At 37.6% G+C, this 25294-nt stretch overlaps 1 protein-coding gene across 1 annotated transcript in view; it reads right to left on the reverse strand.

Moving 5' to 3' along the window:
- The window catches only part of LOC121326359 (calsyntenin-2-like), a 139958-nt gene that overhangs the window by 36773 nt on the left and 77891 nt on the right, over positions 1–25294 (reverse strand). The window contains exons 3-7 of the mRNA XM_041269605.1: positions 11311–11506; positions 6800–7008; positions 4457–4606; positions 1945–2130; positions 33–290 (exon numbers count right to left, since the gene is read on the reverse strand). Of these exons, the coding sequence (XP_041125539.1) occupies positions 33–290; positions 1945–2130; positions 4457–4606; positions 6800–7008; positions 11311–11506 (999 nt within the window). The remainder of the gene's footprint in view (positions 1–32; positions 291–1944; positions 2131–4456; positions 4607–6799; positions 7009–11310; positions 11507–25294) is intronic.

Consider the following 25294-nt stretch of genomic DNA (forward strand, 5'->3'; position numbering starts at 1 on the left):
TGAGCCAAAGGCACTAACTAGGTGCCTCTTACCAGTTTTATCTGAATTGCAGAGAAGGGTTTCTTTCTCAGCTCTGAGTCCTGGGCTGGGGCCATGCTTCATCCATGTGGCGATCGTGAATTGGTCAGTCAGATTCTTTGGCACCACGCTATCAGGGATTTTGGCTGCCTGCCTTCCATCAAATTTGAATATCAGGTCACTGTCCCGTCCGCTGTCTGTCAGGAGGGTGGCTGTCCAGTTTGTTGTGGCACTGGAAGCTGGTAGCAAGTCAGTGCTTCCTGATGAGGCCCCTGTAATAAGATAAAAGGATACTCAACAAGAGATTAATACACAATTTAGCCATCTGTAATGTTTTATAGATTTTGTACTGCACTGAGTCGCCGCACATCCTTTACACTGATGACTGCACACACTGTGTAATTTCAAATCAGGGCAAAACAAATATATAGATTTATCTCGCAAGAAGTTTTAAAAGGATGTGTCATCATAACTGGAGTAGGAAACGACACTTCGAAAAGTGAAGACAAAATCTTCCATTTTATTATTTCTTGCTCTATTTTCCTTTGTAACTTACTTTTGTTCTTAATAGATATCTGGTACTATAACGACTGTCTAATACCTAAGTATGAACCAGCATGGACAGAACTTAACATGAACTAAGGCCTATGTCTTGGACCTAAGTATGAACTAGCCAGAACGTGGGGAAAAGCAATCTGAACCCAAAGCTGCACTCTCAAGTCTAAATATGCTTATAGTGCTGGTGGCACCTGCCATCTCTTTATGCAGCTCTGGGAACCAACAACTAAATCTGGTCCCCAAAGTGGCATCTTATAGCCTGCCAGCATGTTTCCAAATCCAGAAAAGAGAAAGTCTGACATAGAGCTCATACGGGGAAATCAGATTTCAAGAAAAAAAAACAAAAAACATCACGCAAACGACCAGAATGAGAAAAGGCCTGAATTCAACCAAGACATAGTATTTTCTTTTTGAAAGCTCAAACGAGAGGCACGTTGAGCCAATCAACTGAATCTCAGCTTTGTTAAAATTAGTACGGTGTCTTAGAAATTAGTTTCTGTTTAAAACAGTTATTGATCCATGAGTGGAATGATAATAATGATAACGAGTGGTGGAAGCTATTTCTTTTTGACCCAATTACTGTAAACGCCATTTTTATGGACTCCTCATTCATGGTGTTCAGTGCTCAGCACACAATTATTGATATCATTAAAACAACTCAAATCTGTTCACTTACCGAAGGTGAAAAAAAATCGAAAAGCCATCGCCCTTTTCATATATGCTCTATAAGTGATGTCTCTCAGCTTTCTTCTAAATTGATTTTAGTTTAAAAACCAATCAAATCATTATTTTTTTTTTTTTTTTTGAGGCAGCAAATGCGCCTTTTGAAAGGCTAGCTTGTGCTGAGTCACATATTGCCAAAAAATAATTTAAAGTGGGTGTACAAGAATTGAATGACTGCAGAGTACTGCAGCACTGTTCTACTGGATCACAGATTCTGCCTCTGTCTCTACAATACAACGTGGGAATGACTGGTCAGACTTGTAAGAACAGATTATCCATAGAACTTTTTTTCTTGAAGATAGAATATTTATCCATGACTGTTGATGTATATTAGACTGCAAATGCAACAGCAGCAGGATTAGCTAATTGGGCCAACTGAAACCCAATGGATTGGCATGGCAGGCTGTTGTGGAATATTAAGCTGTTGGCCATAATGTCTCTATAAGAGGCCAGTAGAAAACACAAATCTGCCTATGCTAAGCCAGTTCAATTTAGAGGTGAATGCATAGTAACCATTGCCAAGCGGGGATTATAATCCATAGTTTAGTTTAAAAGGGTAGTTTTAGACTTGAATCTAATTAACACAGCCCCCCTTTTAAAAAATGCATGAATGCCTCTGCTAATGAAATTAACAGAAGTGCATACCGCACAGCTTCTGTAAAGATTTCTCGGAGTATGTCTCCCGGTCACACCCTTTCCCGATGTGGTTCGTCTGCAGCTCCACTGTGACCCGGATAGATGAGACAGGCCCATCACATGTCTCCAGGTGCATTGTGGGAAATAATGGTTTGCTACCGGTGCCGGGCTCATACTCAACCCGCTTGTTCCAGCCTGCAAAGCAAATGAACTGTGTCAAATATCTTATAATATACTGTACAACATAATAAGCCAGGTACACGTTCTCTATGTGATATATGAACCACATTCAAGCAAATGAACTGTGTCAAATTCTCAAAATTTGAGTAACATTATTAAATACATTACTTATTCCTGAAGTATGAATAACAAATCTTCAAAACTTTGAGGACAATATATTTGTATTCATGTTGCTAGCTTTTAATATTAAAACGGGATAGGCTAACATGCCCCCTTGCGTAGATGTCATGCTCCTATAAAAATCGACCAAAGAAAATAAATCATTTTGTTGTACTTCAGGTCCAGTTTTGTCAGAGAAAATAATCTGTCACAATGCATGAGACATCTGAATGAGTCGAACGCTATTCAGTATGAACGATCAGTGCTGGTCACAAAAGGAGCACACATATCCTCCAAATCATTTATCTTTCCCAGCTGTACAATTGGAAACTAGACAATAATATGTAGGGCCTCCGTTGACTCGTTACTGCAGTGGTCTGCTGTGTGTCTGGAGGCAAGCTTGGGCTTGGGCAATACAACTGACAATTTCTGCTGCTTACTATCTGGTATTTGATTTTTTACACATGAATTGAATTAAATTCCCTGTTTGGAAAACTAAAGAAAAATGGGTCAATGTGCCTGCAAATCTTGATGCCTGTACAGTAAGAAGTGCAGAACAAAACAAAGAGGCTGGTTCAGCAACATTACTGCTTCTGCAACCCAACTTAAATGGAGTTGTAGATTGAGAGGGATTACTCACAACTTGCTGTAAGATAAGCTTTTCTCAGGAGGTTTCAGCTTGAGGAAACTCGAGTAAGGTGCAGGCAAGTGCATTCCTTTATTTGGTGCTACAGTTTCATGTAGTGCTTTATTTGATGCTATAGTTTCACCCACTGCTTTATTTGGTGGTATAGTTTCACCCATTGCTTTATTTGGTGGTATAGTTTCACACACTGCTTTATTTGGTGCTATAGTTTCAAGCAGTGCTTTATTTGGTGCTATAGTTTCACCCTTTGCTTTATTTGGTGGTGTATATTGTGCGGTTTCAAGCGTGTATCATATATGTATGTATGTATATATATATATATATATATATATATATATATATATATATCTATATATAATATATATATTATATATACTTAGAATTGATCAACTCGCCTTGAACTTTTGCCAGAAGCCATAGAAGTTTCTGACAGCTGGAAATATGACAGGGTAAGCAGAAACCCAACTTGACTCAAAACCCATCAGAATGGCAGAAGCAAAGCACAGCGATATTGAAAAAAAAAAAAAAAAAAAAAAAAACCTAATGAAAAATGTTATATCAATAACATTTGCAATACACATTTATTTTCAGGAGCAAATTTCACTTGGAGATGCCAATCAAAAGTCATCTGCTGCATATACACTCTACTTACAAAATCAAGTGGGTGGGACTCACAGCTCGAGAGGCTAATATTCCACTGTGTTGCAATATTTCAGGTAATACTCTATGATCAGCTGGTAATGTTTTCCAGTGACATTTAAGCCTTCCTCTAAGCCTTTGAAGAACGTTGCCCTTTTCTGGGAGGATAAGATTCTTCTTTGGTATTTCTGTGATGTCCCTGGAAACTCACTTGGTAATGAAAGATGTCTAAATCCTCATTTGAAAACTGACTTTGAAGAGATTAATTTACTGTAGACTGAATGATGTAAATATTACGTACACTCTCGAGCAATCTCCAACATTTACATTTTTGTTTTAATGCATGACACAATACCCAACACACAAATCCTTGCCAGAAAAGTATCTATCAGTATTAGGAGCTACAGGAGAAGGAATAGAGGGTCAAAAAGACCAGACTGCAATTAATCTTGGAGTGCAGCAACTGTTCGTTTTACTTGACATGTGTGTGCTTGTCAACTATTGGCATTTCTCAAACAGTTAAAAAAATATCACTACCCTTTATTGAATGAAATATGTAAAACTGGGACACATTACACACTGTACTACTTAATGCTGTGAAATGACAAAAACAATCTCTTCTGAAGCAGTGAGGATTCAAGACAGTATACCTGCTTTCGACAACAACAAAAATCTATATAAATTCGAACCTAGTAGTGGCCAATACTGAGATGTCCAAGGCTAACTCTGCATGTCAGCCAAATCACAGTCTTCCACTGGTTTCTATCTAAAGGTCTCAAGTCTAATAAAAATGGCCAATTAATTTGTCTCCTTCACCTTACAATGAAGACCAGGGAGCTTTAAACTGGGCTTCAAACAGCTACAGCACAAACTAAATGAGATGTATCAAACACTTACCTTGCCATGCAGGTTTGCAAACTGGCTTGACATCAATGCGCACCAACACGTCGTCTGTGGTTTTTTTCTGAGCACAATCGTAGGCAGTCACCATGATTTTGTACTGCTGCTCCTTGTCATAGCTCAATATCTCTGTGTTTCGAATGTTGCCTGATAACAACAAAGAAAATATATCCCAGAGGTTATTACCCCTGTAGCGATACAGGAGACTTAGAGCGTACAAGTAGCATGTATTAAATCCATGCATCATATTAAACATGGCATTCAGTATTGGCCTGCTGTGTGTAATTTCACTCTAAGATCTATACTGAAGTGTGTTTGCAGTGTTACTTGCTGGTCAGCTCAACAATGAACTCTCACTAGAAATTATAAAAGGAAAAGGTTTTTCTCTGTAGAGTTTTATATTATTGTAACATCTGACAACTTCTAAAAGGGCACCCTTGACACAATGGTGGTCACTTATCAATCCTTTTTTTCTGCAATTGTTCCACTGGTTTACAGTGTTAATATGCATCGTTAATTTATAGTTTGCAGCTAATTCAGGTAATGACTATCAATTGGGGATTAAAAATGCATGTTCTTTATCAGAACCAGTAAGTGCCTGTGTTAAGTGTACTTGCAAGGGTCTTCTGGGGTAGATCCTCATTTGTAGTCACTCACACAGCGCTATATTTTTAACGGTGCTAATTGCAGGTAAATGACCCACTCCACAGTAAACAATGTGGGAAAATTGCCGACAGTGGAAAACTTAAACCTAAACAACCTAGTTTGTACCTAAACAAATTTAGGTACAAACTTCTAAACTGTTTCACACTCAAGTATATTCTCACTTATACATGTGCATTACCTGCCAACCGCCTGGCACTCTCATATGCCTTTGGGGTACCAGGTCACTTTAAAGGTACAACAGTAACGTGCAATACATAATTGGCATGCAATTAAAGTGATAGTGTTTGTTATATACTGGGCCATATACAAGTTTACCATGGTAATCTTTAATTGCATATTATATCCAATTTTTTGCTTTTTTTTGTCATTGCTTTGACATATTTTTACCATGCTTTGCTACTGTATGCTTTTATCGTGACATACCACAGCAAACATGGACAAGACTCGCATCTTTCCACACCTCTGATGGGGCTTTCAACTCTAACTAATCTGAGGCTTATCACCTTTTTTAATCGCCTATTTCTAACTGCTTTTCTTTGTGTGTCAAAATGCAGTGCACACCAGTAAAACCACTTGAAACATGATATTCCACTTTGCAATTAAAATGTAAAATAAATAATACCAAAGAATGGAACCGTGCTTGACAAGTGTGCAAAGATGATGAATGGTTCTTTTTTGACTGTATGAGTATATTTTACATGAAGGTGGCTTATGATCATTCAAGGGTAAATTGAAATGAGGAGCCTGATGTCTTAAAAACTTTCAGATTAGGTGTCAGGACCTCCAAGATCTTTATGTACTGCTTAACAACACAACTTGGGCTAGTGCTCTTTGGTCTGACAGCCTTTTGATTTCCAAAAACCAGCATCCCTGCTTGACACCTAATCAGTGGGAGTATTCAAATTTAATAACAGTTTTATAATGGCTAACATCTGTGCCTATGTGTGTAGCAGCAAGATGAGTCTGCTTCTAAAACTGTGTGCTGACTTTGTCATGCTCTGGCAAGCATGGATGATAAAGCACCAGAAATACTCATATTAGTATGAAATAAGACTTGGATTCAGCTCTTTGTGAATACCACAGGGAGTATTAGAAACCAAGGTCCTTGATGAACACAATCCCAAAAGGGGTCAACACAGTCATTCCTAGTTGCTATTTCAAACAGAGGGTGCAGTAGGAGGCTCTTTTGCACACAGAGGGTGGTGGGTATATGGAATGAATTGCTAGGCCATGCAGTTACTGCAGATTCATTGGGGTCCTTCAGGAAGTGTTGGAATGTGGTTCTGGCAACAACTAGATTAGGAATTAGGAACCAGACAAGAATTGATGAGCCAAACAGCTCATCAATTCTTAATGTCTGCACTGGGTTCCTGTTAAATTCAGGATTGATTTGAGAATTCTGCTTACTACTTACAATTTGGGCCTGCATGAAGAGTGCTATATAAAACAGATTGTATTGTACTGTATTGTATTGAATACTTATGTTTTTCATGTTCCTTCGGGAAAGACCTAACTTAATCTCCAATGTGTGTGTGCAGCTCCCTCTCAGAATACTGTATCTAGTATTACTTTCTCTGTGTGTGTGAACTAATAAGGCACTTTATTGAGACAACATGAAATGATCCCCCCCAGTGTGAGAACAAAGGTCAAAGTATAAAAGAAAACCAAGCTCACCATTGCGATCAATGGCGAAGGGGATGTCAGGCGTGACAATCTCATAGTTGCAGATCTGGCTGTACTGGGGGGAGCAGTCCTCGTCCACCGCCTCCACCTGCAGGATGCTGTCATAGATCTTCCCCTCGGTGACGGTCGCTTTGTACATGGGCTCCCTGAACGTGGGAGCAAACTCATTCACATCATTCACCTGGATGTGCACCACCGCTCTGCAGAGGAACAAGAGAAAGCAGTTGGTCACTGCAGACCATGAAGACACCAAGGGCAGCGGTCTAGACTAGCAATGTAGAACAATGCCCTTAAACTCAACTTTCCTCAGTGCCAAACTTAACCAGATATACAGCAGTGGCGGTGAACCTGGGATGAGGTTATTATAGGACCATTTTTCTATTGAAGAGGCAGGCTTGAGTTAAGTTTGGATGCATTTTATATTCATTTTTTGTAGAAGTAGACAATGTGCACCAACACAACAGAAGCAGTACAATATACGATTCATTAAGTCTACCTGGTGGCCTGATCTAAGTGTATTTTGGAATAAAAAAGTTTGTAAATATGACTAATTGACAGCATTGCTAACAGGTCTTAGCAATAACTGACAGGTAGTGGCACCCTTAAATAATTGAGAAATTTTGATCGCTGTGTACAGTGCTTGTGGTTTCTCTTCAAACCTGTGCGAATATTCATATGTAACCCTATGCTAATGGTTAAAGCTTGCCTGCAATAGTGTGGAGACCCCTGCATACAGAAGTAGCTTTCTTTGACTCCTGAGAGATTCACGTCTTTTCTGATCATGTCAGCTTGAGGAATAGGAACAGGGAGGTTGATTTCACAGGTGTAAAATACATTTAACTTGACTTGCATAACACCAGAAACTGATTAAAGCCTGTTGTCATATTCAGAGGACAATCACACTGTGACTCTGCTGTGACTTTGCATTGTGGAATAATTAAGAGCATATGCTGCTGGTCCCAAATCAGCTAACAGGTGGACTAACGTTCCTGCCAGGGTAGTAAAATTATACTTTTCCCCAGTTCCACAATTCCCTGCCACTGTGTCTTCCCCTATCACTTACCACTGATTCTCTGACCATTCTGAATTGCATACTTACTGGTTTACTAATTTGATAGTTTCTAATAAAGTGGACATACAAACCATAGAAAAATATCAGCACCATGGACAGCAGCTACCTTCAACCCTCTATCTCAGCTTCTCGTGCAGCACTATGGTGTACTCGGGCAAAGCTAGGTATTTACTCTACAGATGTTTATTCTGCATGTCAGTGGATACCACCTGTTTAAAAACACAGCACAGCCAAGTCATCCCCAATGGCAAGAACTTTGTAAATGCATCCCTTTAAATTCATTATTTGCTACAAGACGGGGGAGGATGTTTTGAAACACATCGTGCAGTGTTTTTTTTTTTTTTTTTTTTTTGCGACAAAGTGGTAAGGTAGCCTTTAGATTCAACGATGACTATATCATTTCAGTGTCTTTCTTTTCTGTAAAGGTTTACGTTCAAATAAATGGCCAACCAAACTCAATTTCGTTTGAAAGATATATAAAAATGACAGGAACAAAATCACACAAAGAACAGAACAGTTTATTCCTTTGTCAGAGCTGGCTCTATAATCTTGTCATTTCCTTGACTGCTTCGAAGGGGGGAGGGGGGGGGGGGTCAGTGACAGGTGCAATTTGGTTGATGTCTAAAGCACAGGTTTTTATTTGAAAACTGGTCTCTGAAGCAAGTGGTTCCAAAGAAGTTAATGTGATACTGGAATGCATTTGCTGTTTGTCTGCCGTATTTACTATAGCAAGGTAGTTGAAGACATATACACTTAATTTGACCCAAGAGAGAAGAAAATAAAAAGTCAGTGGACTCCATTACTCTTCAGCATCACTACCAAATGCAGTATATACTTTTATAAGTGAATTAGAAACCAGTAAATTTAAAAAACAGCAAAAAACAAATACTACCGTATAATGCTGCCAAAATTCTATACAATGCAAACCTTTTTGAGGACTATACAGTACAGTACATCTGTGTATATTGCACAAGTATACATTTAAATTATATTTAAATACAGATGTGAATTATACTTGACTGGATTGTCTTTGCTTTAATATGACTCACATAACAGTCCATATTTAAGGGTTTTAATACCAAATGTAACTGAACCTATTTTTCTTGTAAAAACTTTCTTACAAAACACTTTTCTTGTTTTTAGTTATGTAACATTAATCCTTTTATTGTAAAGATCTTCAGTTCTTCAGATTTAGGTCAGAGTGTAGCAGGCACTTCTTCACAGAGAATGGTGAGTGTATGGGATGGGTTTCCAGTGCATGCTGTTGCAAATAATTAATGAGGATCTTTCAAGAACCACCTGGGTGTGGTTCTAGGATCAGTTAATTATTAGAAACCAGATGAGCATGCCCTTATAAAAGTTTACCATGGTAGTATTTTAGCATGTTTTTCCCATGGCTATACAATGCAATTAGTATAGTTTACCCCAGTTTGCCATGTTTATTAATTTCTTTACCATACCTCGCTATTCTTTATAATGTTTACCTATGCTCTACCACTCTTCCACTGTGCTTCATTACACTTTGCTATGCTTTTACTAAGGGTCAATAAGCCCAGTAGCCTACTCTTGTTCATACTTTTTTTGTATGTTCTTATGCCATTACATGTCTGGTACGGCACATTAGTTTAGCAATGTGTGTTTGCTGAATCGTGTGGGGTATGTCATGTTCTAAGTCTCCAGCTTCAAGGTGACAGGAACACACTCCATCACAGAGGAGACCATGGTAAACCTGCATTCCATTGAGAGCGCCTGCCAGGTCCAGGAGCCGCACACACTCCCTCTGCTATTGCACTGAGAGCAATCTCTTACAGCATCTGAGAGTGCCGCACTTCACGTTGTCATATCCCAGAAAGCCATTTAAAACGCTCTGTGTGACTCGAGCATTAACTGGAGTGTATTGAGCCGTAGTGCTCTGCGCTTTCAACACTTCCACATCTAAACTCAGTAAAAGCATTTTGAAGAGCGAAAGCTCTGCATGTTCAATACACCCTAAGTGCACTGAGCAGGGTAACAATAAAACAAGTAACAGCCATGTCATTTGGATTGAAAAGATGAAAAGAGGCATACCGGAATAGTCCGAGTGAACAAACAGCATGGCGAACATTTCAAGTAAGGAAAAAAAAAAGGATATTTTGTCAAATGCTTTGGCTGCCAAGATCTCTGCCCCTCTTTTAAAGCACACAACTAGGCCCTGGCAGACTGGAAAAAGCACTGTAGGGAGCCATTAACCCTCCACAGATGCAGACAAGGTTTTTAGCCAACTGATATTCCATCTAGGTTGTGATATGATGGTCATTTCACAGCGGTCAACAGTGTCGAGTGATGAATAATAAAGCTGAGCCCTGGTATGAACCTGCCAGTTCTAATAATAGAAACACATCCAGTTTGTCAAGGTATACCAAATTAGCAAAACTGGTCCCCACAGTAGCAAGCAAGCAAGAGATGCTGAGCTGCACAAGTTTTGCAGAAACAGCTGCTCACCCTGGCAAGCCCTAATGGAAGAAGACAGGAGACTTGGAAGGCTGAGACAGTGTATTTTGTGTGTGTGTGTGTGTGTGTGTGTGTGTGTGCGCGCATTTGGATTTTAACCAGTGCCACTTACAACTGCAGAATACCCCAATGTTAAATAAGAATTTTGCACCCTGTAGCAGGCTGCATAAAACTTGCACAGCATTCAGGTGGTGATTGGAGTGCTATGTAGTTTGCAGTTCAGGAACCCTTACAAAAGGTTGTCATTATACATTTACACAGCCATGTTTCAGTTTACTATTGTTTCTCCCCTGCTTTTACTATGCTTTTACCATACTTTATATTTATTTCTACAGTCGTTTTCATCAACATTTTTAGGTTTCTTAAAGACGCAGTTCCTAATGCTCTTTTCATTGCATCAAGATGACTACTTTCCAAATCAGACAGTTGTGCAGTAGATTTGTTATGTGACTTAGCTTGTCTATTAATTATGTGACTTCCGGCTTGACTACACCACTGCTGCCTATAGAAAACAGTATGGAATGATGTTCCAATTCGACTACCCCAGTGGTTACAGAGACATCATCTGATGAACCAATATCATCTATGACCATTATTCCCAGAATACTCTCCATTGACAGAGAGCACTGACTCTGTGGGTAGTTTCCAGGAATTGTCTGGTTTATGAGACACCTAACATTGATATTCATAATACATTCTATTTTGAGTGTGGTACTTTTTTTTGTATGTTGTGTGATGTGCCCAAGAAAAAACTGAATTCAAGGTAAATCAAGTCACAGAAAAAGTTTCCATTTGCAAAATCAATTTATGCCAGCCCATTGAAGATACATCATTGTTTTTCTGCTTGGGTATTTTTATTCCCATTTACCTTTCATAGAAGCTTAATGTACAAAAGCGCTTCAACTGCTGCTCAGTGTAAATGCATGCTTCTGTCACTCACTTGTGCGACTTCTTCCAGTTTGTTCCGCTAGCCCTGGATCCGCAGTCATACGCCTGGATGATGAATACGTATTCCTTCTGAAGTTCACAGTCAATGGGGCTGCTTGCTCGGAGGAGCCCCTCGCCAGATGTCTTGTTCAGCACCACAGCTTCAAAAGGAGCGTCCTCTCCGTGAATTTTGAAAGCACAAATCTCACCTAAAAAAGAAAAAAAATATATATATATATATATATATATATATATATATATATATATATATATATATATATATATATATATATATAACAGATTATAAACACAACAATATAAGAAAGTAATGTTGTACTTATTCTTTCATTACAACTCCTCAACAAAATCAGATCTCCGATGTAGTCTCCTGAAGAGGAAAGGCAAGAAGTACCGTTCATGTGCATTTTACTTCTTTAATAATGCATAGCTTTAGACCAAATGCAGCAGAATAGGTTTAATGTAAAAAATGTAATAAAGAAATATATAAATATATGAAATGAAGTAATCCTCCATTGTGAATGGGTCCGTAAAGCAAAAACTTAGGTAACACATTAAAATGGTAACTAACAACACAGCGAGTGAGAGATCAGTAAAAATGTAACCTTAAACTTAAACTCAAGTCACAGCAGCAGTAAGCTGTCTACTAGCATCAGCATTCAATCAAAGTCAGCACTTTGTTTTCTTATTCTGCATGAAGAACATCATTATCCCCCCCCCCCATAATTTATAATAAGTCCCTAATTCTGCCATCATTTCACTTTAATTTGTGGCTGCGAAAGGAAAATGAATCATGCTGTGTAGATTTGAATCTGGGTAGATTTTTATGGGTCAAGGTCACTTCTATATAAAACTAACGGTCCCATGTTTCTGCAAGCTCCTTTTAACATGTCTTTTTTCCCCATTACGAGCCATTAGATTTCAAATTGCATTAGCTGCCCTGAATTTATCATTTATCCAAACAGCTCTATTGATTTATGTATTAACACCCCTTTTATAAGCAAAGGAAAGCTTAAAAAAAATATCTATCAAGTCACCATGAAATTGGTTAAATACTGCTACTGGCCTTAAAAATAATAGTGAAGGCCACTTGTACCCAGTTAACCTTCAGCAAGCTGCACAATCTAATGTCACTCCTAATTCCATGCAAATTACGAAAGCAGCTCATCATTCCATTATGTTCTATAGGATTTGCAAAAGATGTTTAACTCAGACCCCTGGCAGCTAATTGTTGCGATAGCATTAAAAATTACTAATCCATTACATTTTTTGCATGAATTAGCCAATCAAAGCACAGTGTCAATCACATGACTTTCAAGACATCCAGCTAGAGAAAACTGGCTGCACTGGCAGAGACATTGTTTGGACAACTGCTAAATAAATATATAAATTTGCAAGCCGACGACTGTTGCATAGCATTCGCTAATAGCTCAGTCATGAACTCAACTGACCCTTTGTGTGCCTGAAGGCTGTGATAGCGTTTTCCAAGCAGTACAAACCTTTAGCTTTCCAAATCGCATCAGTGCATTGGTGTTAAGATCTGCCACTGTTAAAAACATGAACTGAACTGGACTCCAGTGCAGTGAAATCTCACTGCATCTCTGCTGGTAAAACACACTACCACACAACGATTGAAGGAGGCTGACAGCAGTTTAGGGAAGTGAAGATTGTGTTAGAGCAGATGTTTTATTCAGCAAGATGACAAACCACTACTACGCTTGGTCGCCATTGCTAATGGGAGCTAATCTGTGGAAATGAGAGATTATGGGAGAAAGGGTTGGGGGAGTTGTAACTACTAAGAGGATCTGCTGAACTCAACTGACAGACAGAAATGTCAATATGGACACAAGGAATTCTAGAGAGTGCAACATCTGAGCCGGAAATGTCTATATGGCAGCCGTTGAGTTATAGGGACCACGCAAGCCTAGACCAAACTGTGTGAACATAAACTAGTGAGAGTACAGTCACTATGTGGTCCACTTCACTAGTCTTAGACAGGTTTGTCTTTATGGCATTAGCGGTGTTATAGTGACTTGTCGAGACAAAATGTTTTCAACAAGGGAGTGGGACTGCAAACACCCCAAAGGGTGGACTAGAAAGGATCATAAGTACAGCACTATAAGAGCTGCTGCAATAGAGTAGTCTTGTGTTAGTCCAATTATATACTGAGCTACTGTTGTGTCCATGCAGCAATAGAATACAATTTGTAGCCAGCGATTGTCCAGTATCATAAAAAAACCAAAGTTATGGATTATGGATTAAGCAAACTGAGCTGACCAATTAACCTTGATCACCTTGATCAAAATATTTTTCTCTTTTTAACTACATTTAATAAAACAGTAACACATAAACCATTTTTAAACATCTATTCCAAGGTCAACTGGGGAATTGACAACATTATGAATAACTGGCAGGGTTTATTATTCATATTTAAGGAGTATGGGCTAGATGGGCAGTTTTCATCATAGAAGACAATGGGTGGGGGAAAAAAAAATTAAAGGACTTTAATTAAAATATTACTAGCTAACATAAGAGAATAGAATCAAAGACAAGCTTTAAACCTTATGTTCAGAAACCAAATTAAAAAAAAATAAAAAATCTGCAAATCTGGAACAAACAAAACAAAACGAAGCTCAGATAGATAACTACTGGCAATTTTAATTTTAGTTTGTAAACTGTGAATATAAAACGCCCTATGAATATTATTAAGCCTGGTGTTGTTCAGCATCAAGATGTGTGTGTGTGTGTGTGTGTGTGTGTGTGTGTGTGTGTGTGTGTGTGTGTGTGTGTGTGTGTGTGTGTGTCAATGGATCCATTTGACAGAAATCAATGGACTTCATAATTCATTATTAAACTAACAGCTGATATTAATTATCCCTATCAAATCTAGTGTTGGAGACACATCTGAATATTAATTTAAATCAGACTATTGCTAAACCTGCCAGACAAACTGAACAGCCGTGACAGAGAAAGTCCACAGTGTAAAGTACGTTCACACATAGCTATTGGTGAGCTTTAGATCATTGATTGGTCACAAAAACACATATTATAGATAAACCATTTACAAGGGGCATCAGCTTTATTTGAAATGCATGAAATGGAAGATCTGACAGGAGCCTAGGAACGACTTCAGGTCAAAATCAAACTGGACTGACACAAAACTGAAACAATCAATACACAGTAATTAAAGAGCTAATGAAGGCGCACACATGGCTAGTTTGAAATCCTTTCAATCACCTTTCACTGAAGACAAAGGTGCAGATGAGTAACACTAAATCCTGGTGCAATCTCCAGCTTCAAAAGCAGGGATGATTGAATCTGTTTTTATTTGCCAGATCGTCAATACTGCACAAGAGTTACTGCAGTACAGAAGTCTCATATTGGTCCAATGACATATTGGACCTCATTGTATCTTGGCAGTGATACGAGTACAAAGTTTATTTTCAGCAAATATACTATACTATCAAAGATCTTCCCCCGTCACAGCATTTGCATTTGATTAATGGAAACTCTTTTTACGCACAACTACCTTAACTTTTTAAAATTAATTTATAGGAGAGGCCCACTTCAATTATGTATGCAATGCTGATATGGTTGCAACATTTTACAAAATATTGTTGGTTCAGTAAATTATGCTGCTAGACGGCAGTAATGGACTTATTTAGTTTTAGACCATGCAAACAGCAGATTGTATGGTAATGGAGTGCAACATTTCCATTTTGCTGAGCCAGGCTTCCTCAATCCATGTGTTTCTGGAGAGCTGGAAGAACCTGCCTGGCAAATGAAAAACTTAGCAGTCTCTGCATGGCAATCAGATAGAAGGAGACAATGAAAGAGACTGGAGACAATCAAATCAGCAAATCTGCAATTCTAAAACAAATTACTGCTCACATGTTCAATGAAGGAAACATGTGAATGTAAATAGAAAGGAAATTGAATGTATTGGTATTTATGCCTTACATTTAGCGTTTTTTAAATCTAGTGTAGGGCCAGGCAAAGACGAGGACAGTTAATCATTTTTTCATGCCGCAAAGTCTGTATGTGTGTGCAGGGGTTTAAAAAAGACTCCCATTGCATAGAAGTTTGATCCATTCCTGGTTTTAATAAGACACACCTGAGCTTGTTACCTATACACTGTGGCTAATCAAGCTTGTAGTAAAACCTGGAAAAATGGGTAAAACTGCTATGCAATAGGAGTCTTCGTTCCATCCCCAGTGTGTGGGTGTGTGTGTGTGTGTGTTGGGAAGCTGTACTTTCAAAACCTGATTTAGTATAAATATCCATTCTCTTTGTATTTCAACTATAACTACTCTGCTGTGATGCCCTGTAAGGTAATTAGTCACAAAACATAATTTGAATTTTTAAATACGATTTGAATCCAGAATGTTTGTTTTCGGCTTCAGTCACTCTAAATGCACAGCAGCAAAGCAATAAAGAAGTGCAATACAAACAGATCCTCAAGGAAGTCACTGCTGTTTTAATGCACCTGTATCAGAGTACTTGGCTGTTAACCTGTTTAGTGGATAAATACTGCAACAGTCAAAACAACAAAATGTAAATGACATGCTGCACATCAACATGACCTTCATAGGTGCCTCCATTGTGTCCCTGTGGCAATGACGACTACATAAACAAAACTTCAACCGATTCAATGGTTTAAAATGCTACACATTTATCAGCCTTCATTTTAAGTTTTATTCCCATCTGTAGACACGACAACAAATCAGATTAGGCTTGCCAAACAAGGCAGTTTACAGAGAAAAGCTTTTTTTGCTGTGGATGCACAAGTGTAAAGAAAAGCCATTTGCAGCAAACAAGTTTAAAACATAGATCCAATTATTTAAAGTTTATAATTGCGACATAATGAACGTTCATTATTTTGAACATATACATTATTTAGTATGCTATGCTGTTTTTTCTAAATAGAACTCAGACTCCTTTTCAAAGAAGAGTTTTTACGCAAGTTCTGAATTCATAAAATGTTCAAATCAGCCTTACCCTGCTACTCCACCTTAAGTTTGATTTCAATTCTGTATTTCAAAGTGTCTGTTTTACATCAAATAGATAAACGGCTCATTTATCTACGTATTTATTATTTTATTTAACCATCCTTTAGGCGACAGCTAGTGGTCACAGCAGAATCAATTCATAAAGTAGGTACCACTGTACAGAAAAAATTGTATAATTATATATGCTATTAACAGCTATTACAACACTGAGAAAGTTTCAGAAGTGTACCAAAGTTGACTATTACTACTTGTGCTGCATTATTAATTCTATTTTACTTTCATAAATAATGGCATTTTTGCGTGAAGATTTGACTCGTGGATTCACCAGGAGTTGCTCACAGTGAGAACTGTTGATTAAACTCAAGCATTGATTTATTTGGTAGTTACACAGTTATTACAATGTAAATCACATTGCTATTCATGCACTGTAAAGTGCTCCCAAAAATCTGTATTTACAATCAACGTAATCTTTGGACTCTCACCAACAGCAACATTCTTAAACAAACTAACATTTTTATCAATTTAACTAATGAGATGAGTAGTGTGTCTGGTTTTGAATAACTGAGTAACTAAACAAATCTAATTTTACATGCATTAACATTTCCGACATTTTGCATTTGCAGCTTTGATTCTGCTTATCAAAAAAATGTATATATGACACCTACATGCACATTCTGCAGAAGTGTAGAGGTGTTATGTTGGTAAATACTATAACTTGTGTAACCTTTATCGGCAATACTCAAGAAAAAAAAAAACTGTGGGGGCTAATTGATATTCAGCCTATTCCAGAGTCCCTTTGGAATGGTCCTCTGTCAGAACATCTTAACAAGTAAAAGAATATCCTCCACAAGGAAGGTGTAAAACACTGATGCATTTCAGCTGCGATTGGTTTTCCCACTGCATTCTCCAACCTTCACGTCTTCATTAGCAACACTCACACCTTGACAGACATAACAGATTGAAAACTAACAGTGACATTCAAGGCATTGGTTGCCAAGCACATGCAAGTGGTGTTCTGGATGTTTTTGATCATTTTTTCTTGGTTGATTATTTCATTTTCACTGATATTACCTCCAGTGCTCAAAGGTTTCCCGTTGGCACCTTGCACCTCCTTTGCAGGCAGCTTTAATTTATAAATTCAGGACAGTATGTTGCCTGGCTCTTCTGGGGCCCAAATCACTCCAGTGCTGATCGAACAGGAGAGTTATGGTTTAGAGGATTTGAAGCATGTGCCGAGTGCAAGCCAGTCAACCCCCCACAACACACTCATTCATCTCAGATAAAGTTCAGCTGTAAGCTTGGTAGCTTTTCGCTTTCCCTCTACAGTAATTCTCTGCTTGTTTTGCCATTGAGCAGTATAGCTGTGGGAATTATGACTGAAAGCAATCCATTTTAAAACTGAAAACAGAAAAAAAGTGCAAAAAAATAAAACATCCTTTTTTTGTTAAATTCCAGGAATAAGAACAAGATCCAGGTTTATTATGCTTAATCTAATGATAACATGGGTAACTCTCAGTGCAGGATTCACAGTGTAGACAAAATGGTTAGCACTCTAAAGGGCTGGCAAGGACACTCACATTTTACTGCGACATTAATTAGTTACAACACAAAGGCTCAAGTCGCCCTAACAAAGCTCACCATGCAACCCGGAATGCAAACTGCAATATAATGCAAGTCTTATTAAACTTCGGCTGTGCTGATGACAAAGGGTGACGGGTGGGGACTGAGACTGTCAGATCCTGGAGATATGTTTACAGGGGTGTCTGTCTGTCCATACGTCCGTTAATCTGTATGTCACACATCTGGAGACCTGCTTATCAAACTGTGAAACATCTCATTGCCAGTTCTTAGTCTATATTTTTCAGTATATATGTCATGGTGTTCAACTTTTTCATCATACTAATAGCTCTAATTTAAAGTGTTTAGCCGTGGATGGGGGTGAATGTTACTGACATAACTGTATCCCTCCCTAAACTAAAACCAAGCTTAACTTGTTTCACTCATATTAAATATGTCCAAGGTTTACAGAACTTTTTACACACACACACACGGCCCAGGTCAAGTTTTCCATTTGACTTCACTTAGTTTGTATCATACAGTAATTAGTAGTTTCTTTTTCATCCCTCAACCCAAAATGGGAAAACACAACCAACCTGGAAATTTAGATAAACCATGAAAAGGACTACCACAAATCAAGCACATGCTTATTTCAACAAGAGATGAGTTTACCTAAAGCAGAGGCAGTGGAAGGGTCTCTGCTAAAGCATTCATATTCCAAGTTTGTTTAAACGTTATAATATATTTCCACACCTAGGCACTTTATTAAATATGCTATTTTTTCTTAAATAAATCACGATTGAAAAAAGCCTCAAAACATTAATTAGAGAGTGTGAATCGAGGTGAAGATAAAGAAAGGGTTAAATTTGGGAGAGAGAAAGTGAAGGTAAAGCAGACAGCCTTAATTCCGGTAAGATTATAGTAGAAATGAAAACGAGAACATGTACAATACAAGAACGTAGCTCTTTAGGCAAAACATTGTGAAGGGCTAAATAAAGCAAGAGTAATCCTCACAAACTTTGCTTTAGTACTGAAGCAATGAGCCTGTCATAAATACTGGGGCACTTTCCATATACTATGTTTTCCTTCTTTTGGGTGGCTTGCAGATAAGCTGGCAAAAGGTTTTGCAAACTCCATGCTGAAATGTAATTTATCAAGGGCATCACAGGCGGTGTTTACATACGAGTCATGACAGTTTTCCTCAAAACCTATTTGCTGTACTTTTCAGGAAATGCGTTGCTATGCAGTTCTGATTTAGGAAAAAAATAAATAAAAAATCAGCCAATGCAGATTACTCAATTCACAGTCATTTAAGGGAGGGGATATTTAAATGTCCGCGTCTGCTTACTAAGTAAGAAATAGTAATATTTCTATAATCTTCATGCGTTGACATGAATATTTTGTCTGGTTACCTTACCAACACACACACACACACACACACACACACACACACATAAAATATAATTTCTGCAAGTTTTACTACTTAGAATTCATATTTGTGTGTGTTTGTTTGTGGAATGTCTAAAATATTTTATTTTGAATATAACTTACAACATTCTTTTTTTTTTTTTTTTTTTTTTTTGCATATACAAGCCTGTTGTTCTCTCTACTGGACCTGGCAGCCATCAGTTCTTTAGTTTTGTACAAGGTAAGAGAGAGTTCATCTTGAAGCTAGGTTTTGTAGAATTCTTTTCCACTTAAGAATGAATTACCTTTCTTGCTGAAATATGCACATTATGATGCACTCTAACATTTATTATTCATCTCATTCACATCTACTGTTGGCAATTTTAATCTCCCCGCACAGCCATGCAAAGTCATTTATTAAAAGCCAAATAAATCAATCAGCTGTATGAGTAACTTTTTTTTCTTTTGTTTCCACTACAATACTAATAGCACTAACATAACGAGGACCAGGCAAACAAATATACTCATTAGGTTCAGTTCATCTTTTAACAAAAATTATTAGAGATGTAAACAGTGACATCAGAGAAGAGATTCAGTCAAATAAAGAAATAAATTAAATCCATGCTGTCAGAATTTCAAAACAAACAAAATGATTGTTTCACAAACCCGGGAGGCCACTATAGGGAAAGACAAACAAATGAATACAGAAGGATCTGTTGGAACAAAACAGACATTTCCCCAGCATAATAAAGGCATCTGAAACAGCACGATCTTCAGGGAAAAAAAAATACATTTTAAGGACAATTAATTATTTATGGTAAAACATTGTATGTTGCTCATCTTATTCTTGGGCAAGTACAGTATTTCCAAGTGAGGAACTCAAAACATACTAATAGCCCCATCGTTAAGCATGCTGTATCCCACCGCTCATCACAGCAGATCAAAAGCATACAGACTCGTAATCAAACAATGTCGAACGCAGCTCGGGGAAACATGCTTTCAAATCAAAAACTTTTCCAAAGCAAAGGCTTCTTGTCATGAAAGCCCCAAGCCAAAACAAACTCTAAATGAAATCCCTCTGCTAGGAAAAGAAGACTGTTTTTTCCGATTAAGCCTCAAAGAGCTATGAAGATTCATAGCTTGTCTGACAGTTACAGGCTCGTCACAATGTCCCCAGCATCAGAAAGCCTTCAGGTTAATATCTCCACTGTGTTTTGGAGGTCAGTATAGTTGTAAAACATCTTCTTTGTAGTTGGCGCTACAGGAAAGAGTGGCAAGCTCTGGTCTCCATGGTGAAGGTGCATTATTTATTTATTTATTTATTTATTTTAAACCAAAGAAAGTCTGCCTTAGAGTACTGATTAGATACTTTGGTTTTGGCTTTCTTTCTCATACAAGTTTTCAACGGTATACTGCAATATGCGATATACTGTACTGTAAAGTTGTACTTGTCAGCTCTGCAAATTGATTTATTCTCTAAATAACTAAAGGTGGACCTTTCCAGCACTTCCTTACAGTCCTGCACAATGGAAGACGACTCAGCATTGAGGCAAATAACCATATATTCATGAGCTCATTTCAGGTTTCAAGTGCTTGAAACAATGTCCCAAGTTCTATTGCATGGATCTTATTTACCCTTCTGTAGGTCTAGTAGTGGTAGTAGATGCATAGACAAAGAGGTGTTCTCTTAGAACCACATTCTTGGCTTAAAACAACCTTTGTTAAAACTGCATAGTCATTTGTCTCAATGATTCCATTGTTGTATAATTGCTGTGCAGAGCTCTTTCCAGTGGCAGACTGTGTTGAGTAATATGAACCTGTGACTCAGTACCTTTCCAGCACTACATACTCACACATGCATTTCAAGTCCATGTTATAGCAGTGTAGGCATCCCTAATTACAAACTATTACTAAATACTAAGACATTGAACTTGTGAGATCCAGTGCCTTGCAATAATTCCCTGGAGGTAAGAAATGTGCAAAGAACACAGTATTTCCACTCCTTCCATATGCAAGCATGTGATTTTGTTTCTAATACTTGTATGTGTAATACCGTAATGGATTCAAATGCCTGCCCAAAATCACGCAGCTAATGACATTTGAGTAGTGAAGGCCAGTTTAAAAAAAGAAAGTAAGCAATAATGTTTGAGAGGCACCAGTCTACAGGATGTCCCCTATAATGCTTCCATTCCCAACCCAAGCTAAGTGCCCTTCTATCAATAATGCATCTTCAAGGCAATCTCGTGTCAAAAGGCATCAGCAGCACAGCATTGAGCTCAGCTTATACTGTAGAAGGGGTTTAGGAGCAAACAGGCGGCACTAAAACTTGAAAGGTTTATTTTTAAAACCGGACATTTTTCAGCTATTCATTACTTTAAACAAACTGAACATTTTCAACAAACAATAGGTTTTAGCTGCATGTCTTGAATCATTCTTCCAAAAAAAACAATTTGGAGAGAAAAGGAGATCTCTTTTTTTTCCTTGTGTTTTTATTTCTGTCTTGCATGTCTAAGATTCAGATGCTATGAATAACCTTTAGCTGTTGCAAGTACAAACAAGTCTTCAATGAGGGAGAAAGCCTGGTGTGCCTTCAACTAAAAAGTACCTTGAGGGAATGTAAACAAGCTGTAATGCCAAGCTGTAATACTAAGGACTCTCAGCAGTGTAAACTATGAAACCCTGGAATCACATTTTGGATTAAAACAGAACATGACTGCCAGATGATTGTTGAAAAACAAGTCCAGTTATTAGAGCTTAAGTGACAGTCTAACAGCTGCAGTGCAATTAACTTTCTCCTTTTTTATTCAGAGCTGTTCCTGTTTATCAGAGATCATGATGTTGAAACAGTGTTGGCTATACTGATTCAGAGTTCTTTGTTTCTGGATTCCTGCAGCACAATACAGAGATACAAATTATACTGACAAGAACTGGACAACTTAAATAATATGCTGTATTGTAAACCGCATCAATAAATTCGCACAATTCTGGCTACATACTAGCACAGTACTTGGTTTTGCTAAACGTTTTTGCAGTGCTACATCCACCAATGAAATGAGAGTTGAAGGGGGGGGGGGGGGGGGGCATATGTCCTTGGCAGTGTACCGTTAAAAAGTAATCACTCACTGTGACCATATGCTGCCAACTTAACTCAGCCTGTAGCAAACTGTACATCTTTCAGATTGTAATTATCTTTCATCTGGAAACCTCAGACTGAATAGCACACAGTATTGATCAGAGCCAGGCAAACCTGAGTAGGACTTTTGTTACTGCTGTTTGCTCAGACTGGATGCCCAGGTTGATAAGTATCGACTTTGCAGGGGAAGAGCACAATTCAAAATGAAGCAGACAAAGCTTTCTATGAATAATACATCTGCAGTGTCCTACTGATTTAGATAAGCCACCAATGAAACAGATTTCATGATTTGATTTGATCCAAGCAGAACTCTGTAGTTCTTCCATGCGTAGAATGTAACAAGCAAAAACCATCATTCTCATTCGTTTTACTTTTATGAATATTTATCTACATGAAAGCTGATTTTAATAAACATTTACACCCGATATATTTTACTTGGATTGAGACTTTTGGGTCACTCGATCTTCTGTAAGAATGCTTACTCGCTAACCACTCTCACTGAGCACAGCCACTATAGTGTAGTACAGTGGTCCTCAAAGTAATTTGGGCACAGGCATAAATTGATCTTACTTGGCTGTTTGCGGGCACACTGATAATTGCATAGGTTCTTATATTAAAAGTTTTAATGTCAGGTATTCTTGACTCACTCTGATAAGGCCAAGTCTCAGGCAGTAATTGTACGTGCTGCGCTTATTCTTTAAATAATTTATATAAAGTATGCAATGCAAATATTTTTAAATAGCATGTTTACACAGATAACCATGAATAAACTAAATAGACAGAATCTCGCTTTTGTTTCAATTTGGCAAATTTGTCAACACTACTCAGTTTTAAAAGATCGCTTATCTCCAGTACAATTATTTAGAGAGAGTGGATTTGTAACTAAATATGCTTCGGTGTTTCCCTTCTCTGGTGAAATAGAAAAATACAGAGAGAGAAAATTAAATTCTAAATACTGAAATGTATTATTTTTCTCAATAACAGTCTGCGAAATTCAGCGCTTATCCGGCATATTAACACCCCGCCTCTGCTCACGAATGATTGGACAGCTGTCAGATCTGTCACTTTCCCCATTGGCTACTCAATAGCCTTTAATTTGCTTGAACGGCCTCTGCTTGCTTATGATTGGACTGGGAGGGGGGGGGGGGGGGGGGGGGGGAACAAACTGAACGATTATAGTGTCCTAACACCCATGCAGCACTAAAGCCATTAACCATATCCTGGAAGAATACTCGTTGCCACTGGGCTGTCAGTTTCTTCTACCATTGCACACTTTTACCATTGAAAACTAGACCACATCATATTATTAAATTTATGTTAATTTACAGTCAGGCCAGGTTTTGCAGAACTTTTGGGCAAACATAACATCCATGCCATATTGATTCTTTGAGAACTTGGCATTTAAGGCAATTTGAATTTATTTCATGTTTTAATCTACAGTGCTGTTGCTTTGTAAAATGTATTAGTCATTTTATATGAAATAATGTATTTGAGATTTGGTTGTTTTCAAGCTAAATGGCACCAAGCCACCTCACTGCTATTATAGTATTAAGTTAAAATCGCATCAATATTTCAGACATATTGTAAGCCAGCTACAGTGAAAAGCACATTATCTAAGAGCAATTACTTCACAAATTAGCTAGCTAAAGCCAGAAATTAGTGCATTGAAGAACACATTTAAACAGGCGTTTCAAATAATAACCAGCAGCTCAGTGTTTTTGCATGTTAGTTCTATTTATTTCAGAAATAATTGGACTGAATAAATATATAATTTAGAAAGGGCGTTTCAGTTGACAGTAGTGCAATTTTAGTTCTAAAAGGAAATAAAACTACCAATTATGATTCTAAAATGAATTAAAAACATTTAAAGACTACTAACACTACTCAAAATTCAATGTCTGAGCTGTTCATTTCTGGTGTGGTAACTATTGTATGAGCTATTCCTTTTCTAAAATAGATATTTATATATATATATATAGATATATATATATATATATATATATATATATAATGATATATAACATTGTAATGATTAAAATGCATTAGCCAAAGCATCAGCGGTACAAAATGATGAGTTGCATAGAATATGTGCAGTCCGTATTGATGTCTTGATGTCTTGCCCCTTCAGGCACTTCATCAAATATTTAGACGATGCTTTAAGCTGGAGTTAGTCTACAATATATCGAAGATAATATAAGACTGAAAGACTCGGAAATTTTCATTGGGATTCCAAACCCTGTTATGCTGCATCAACACAACAGCGTACAGTTTGTAAAAACATCGCCGAAGGTTCTGTAGCCAAAGGAGCCTGTTGCCATGGCGAATGAATGATTCAATCACATTACTTTAAAATAGGAAAGATCAGAACACTTTTCCCATAATGAACATAACTGCAGGAAGCATCTAAGTGTACAATGTGGATTCCTTTTGTTTCTCTGTTAATTATAGTAGGTTCATTACATATCCACCGATGAGGCAGATCATGAAGAGTATTCTACTGTGTATAGCATACCAAAGCCTAATATTAGCCCTAGGTATTAAATTGTAATTATGTTACAATACAGTAAATCTACTAGATCTATGTATCCCTTGAAATGCAAATCCTCATGAAATAACAATAAGATGACATGGAAGCAGAAAAAAAGTCAATAGGAATTTATTTAACCAGCTATAAATTGCTAACCTGCATCAAGGCTTCCAGCAACAAAAACAAATGGAAACGTGGGTCAGTGAATAAGATACCACACCTTGACAGTAAAATCTGAAAACAAGTTTGGGATAGACTGCAAACTAGATTCGGATTACAGTAATCTTGCCCATTCACACCAGCTTTTTTTCAATGTTAAGACAAGGACACACACACACACACACAC

Source organism: Polyodon spathula, chromosome 14, assembly GCF_017654505.1.
Source record: "Polyodon spathula isolate WHYD16114869_AA chromosome 14, ASM1765450v1, whole genome shotgun sequence".
Lineage (NCBI taxonomy): Eukaryota > Metazoa > Chordata > Actinopteri > Acipenseriformes > Polyodontidae > Polyodon > Polyodon spathula.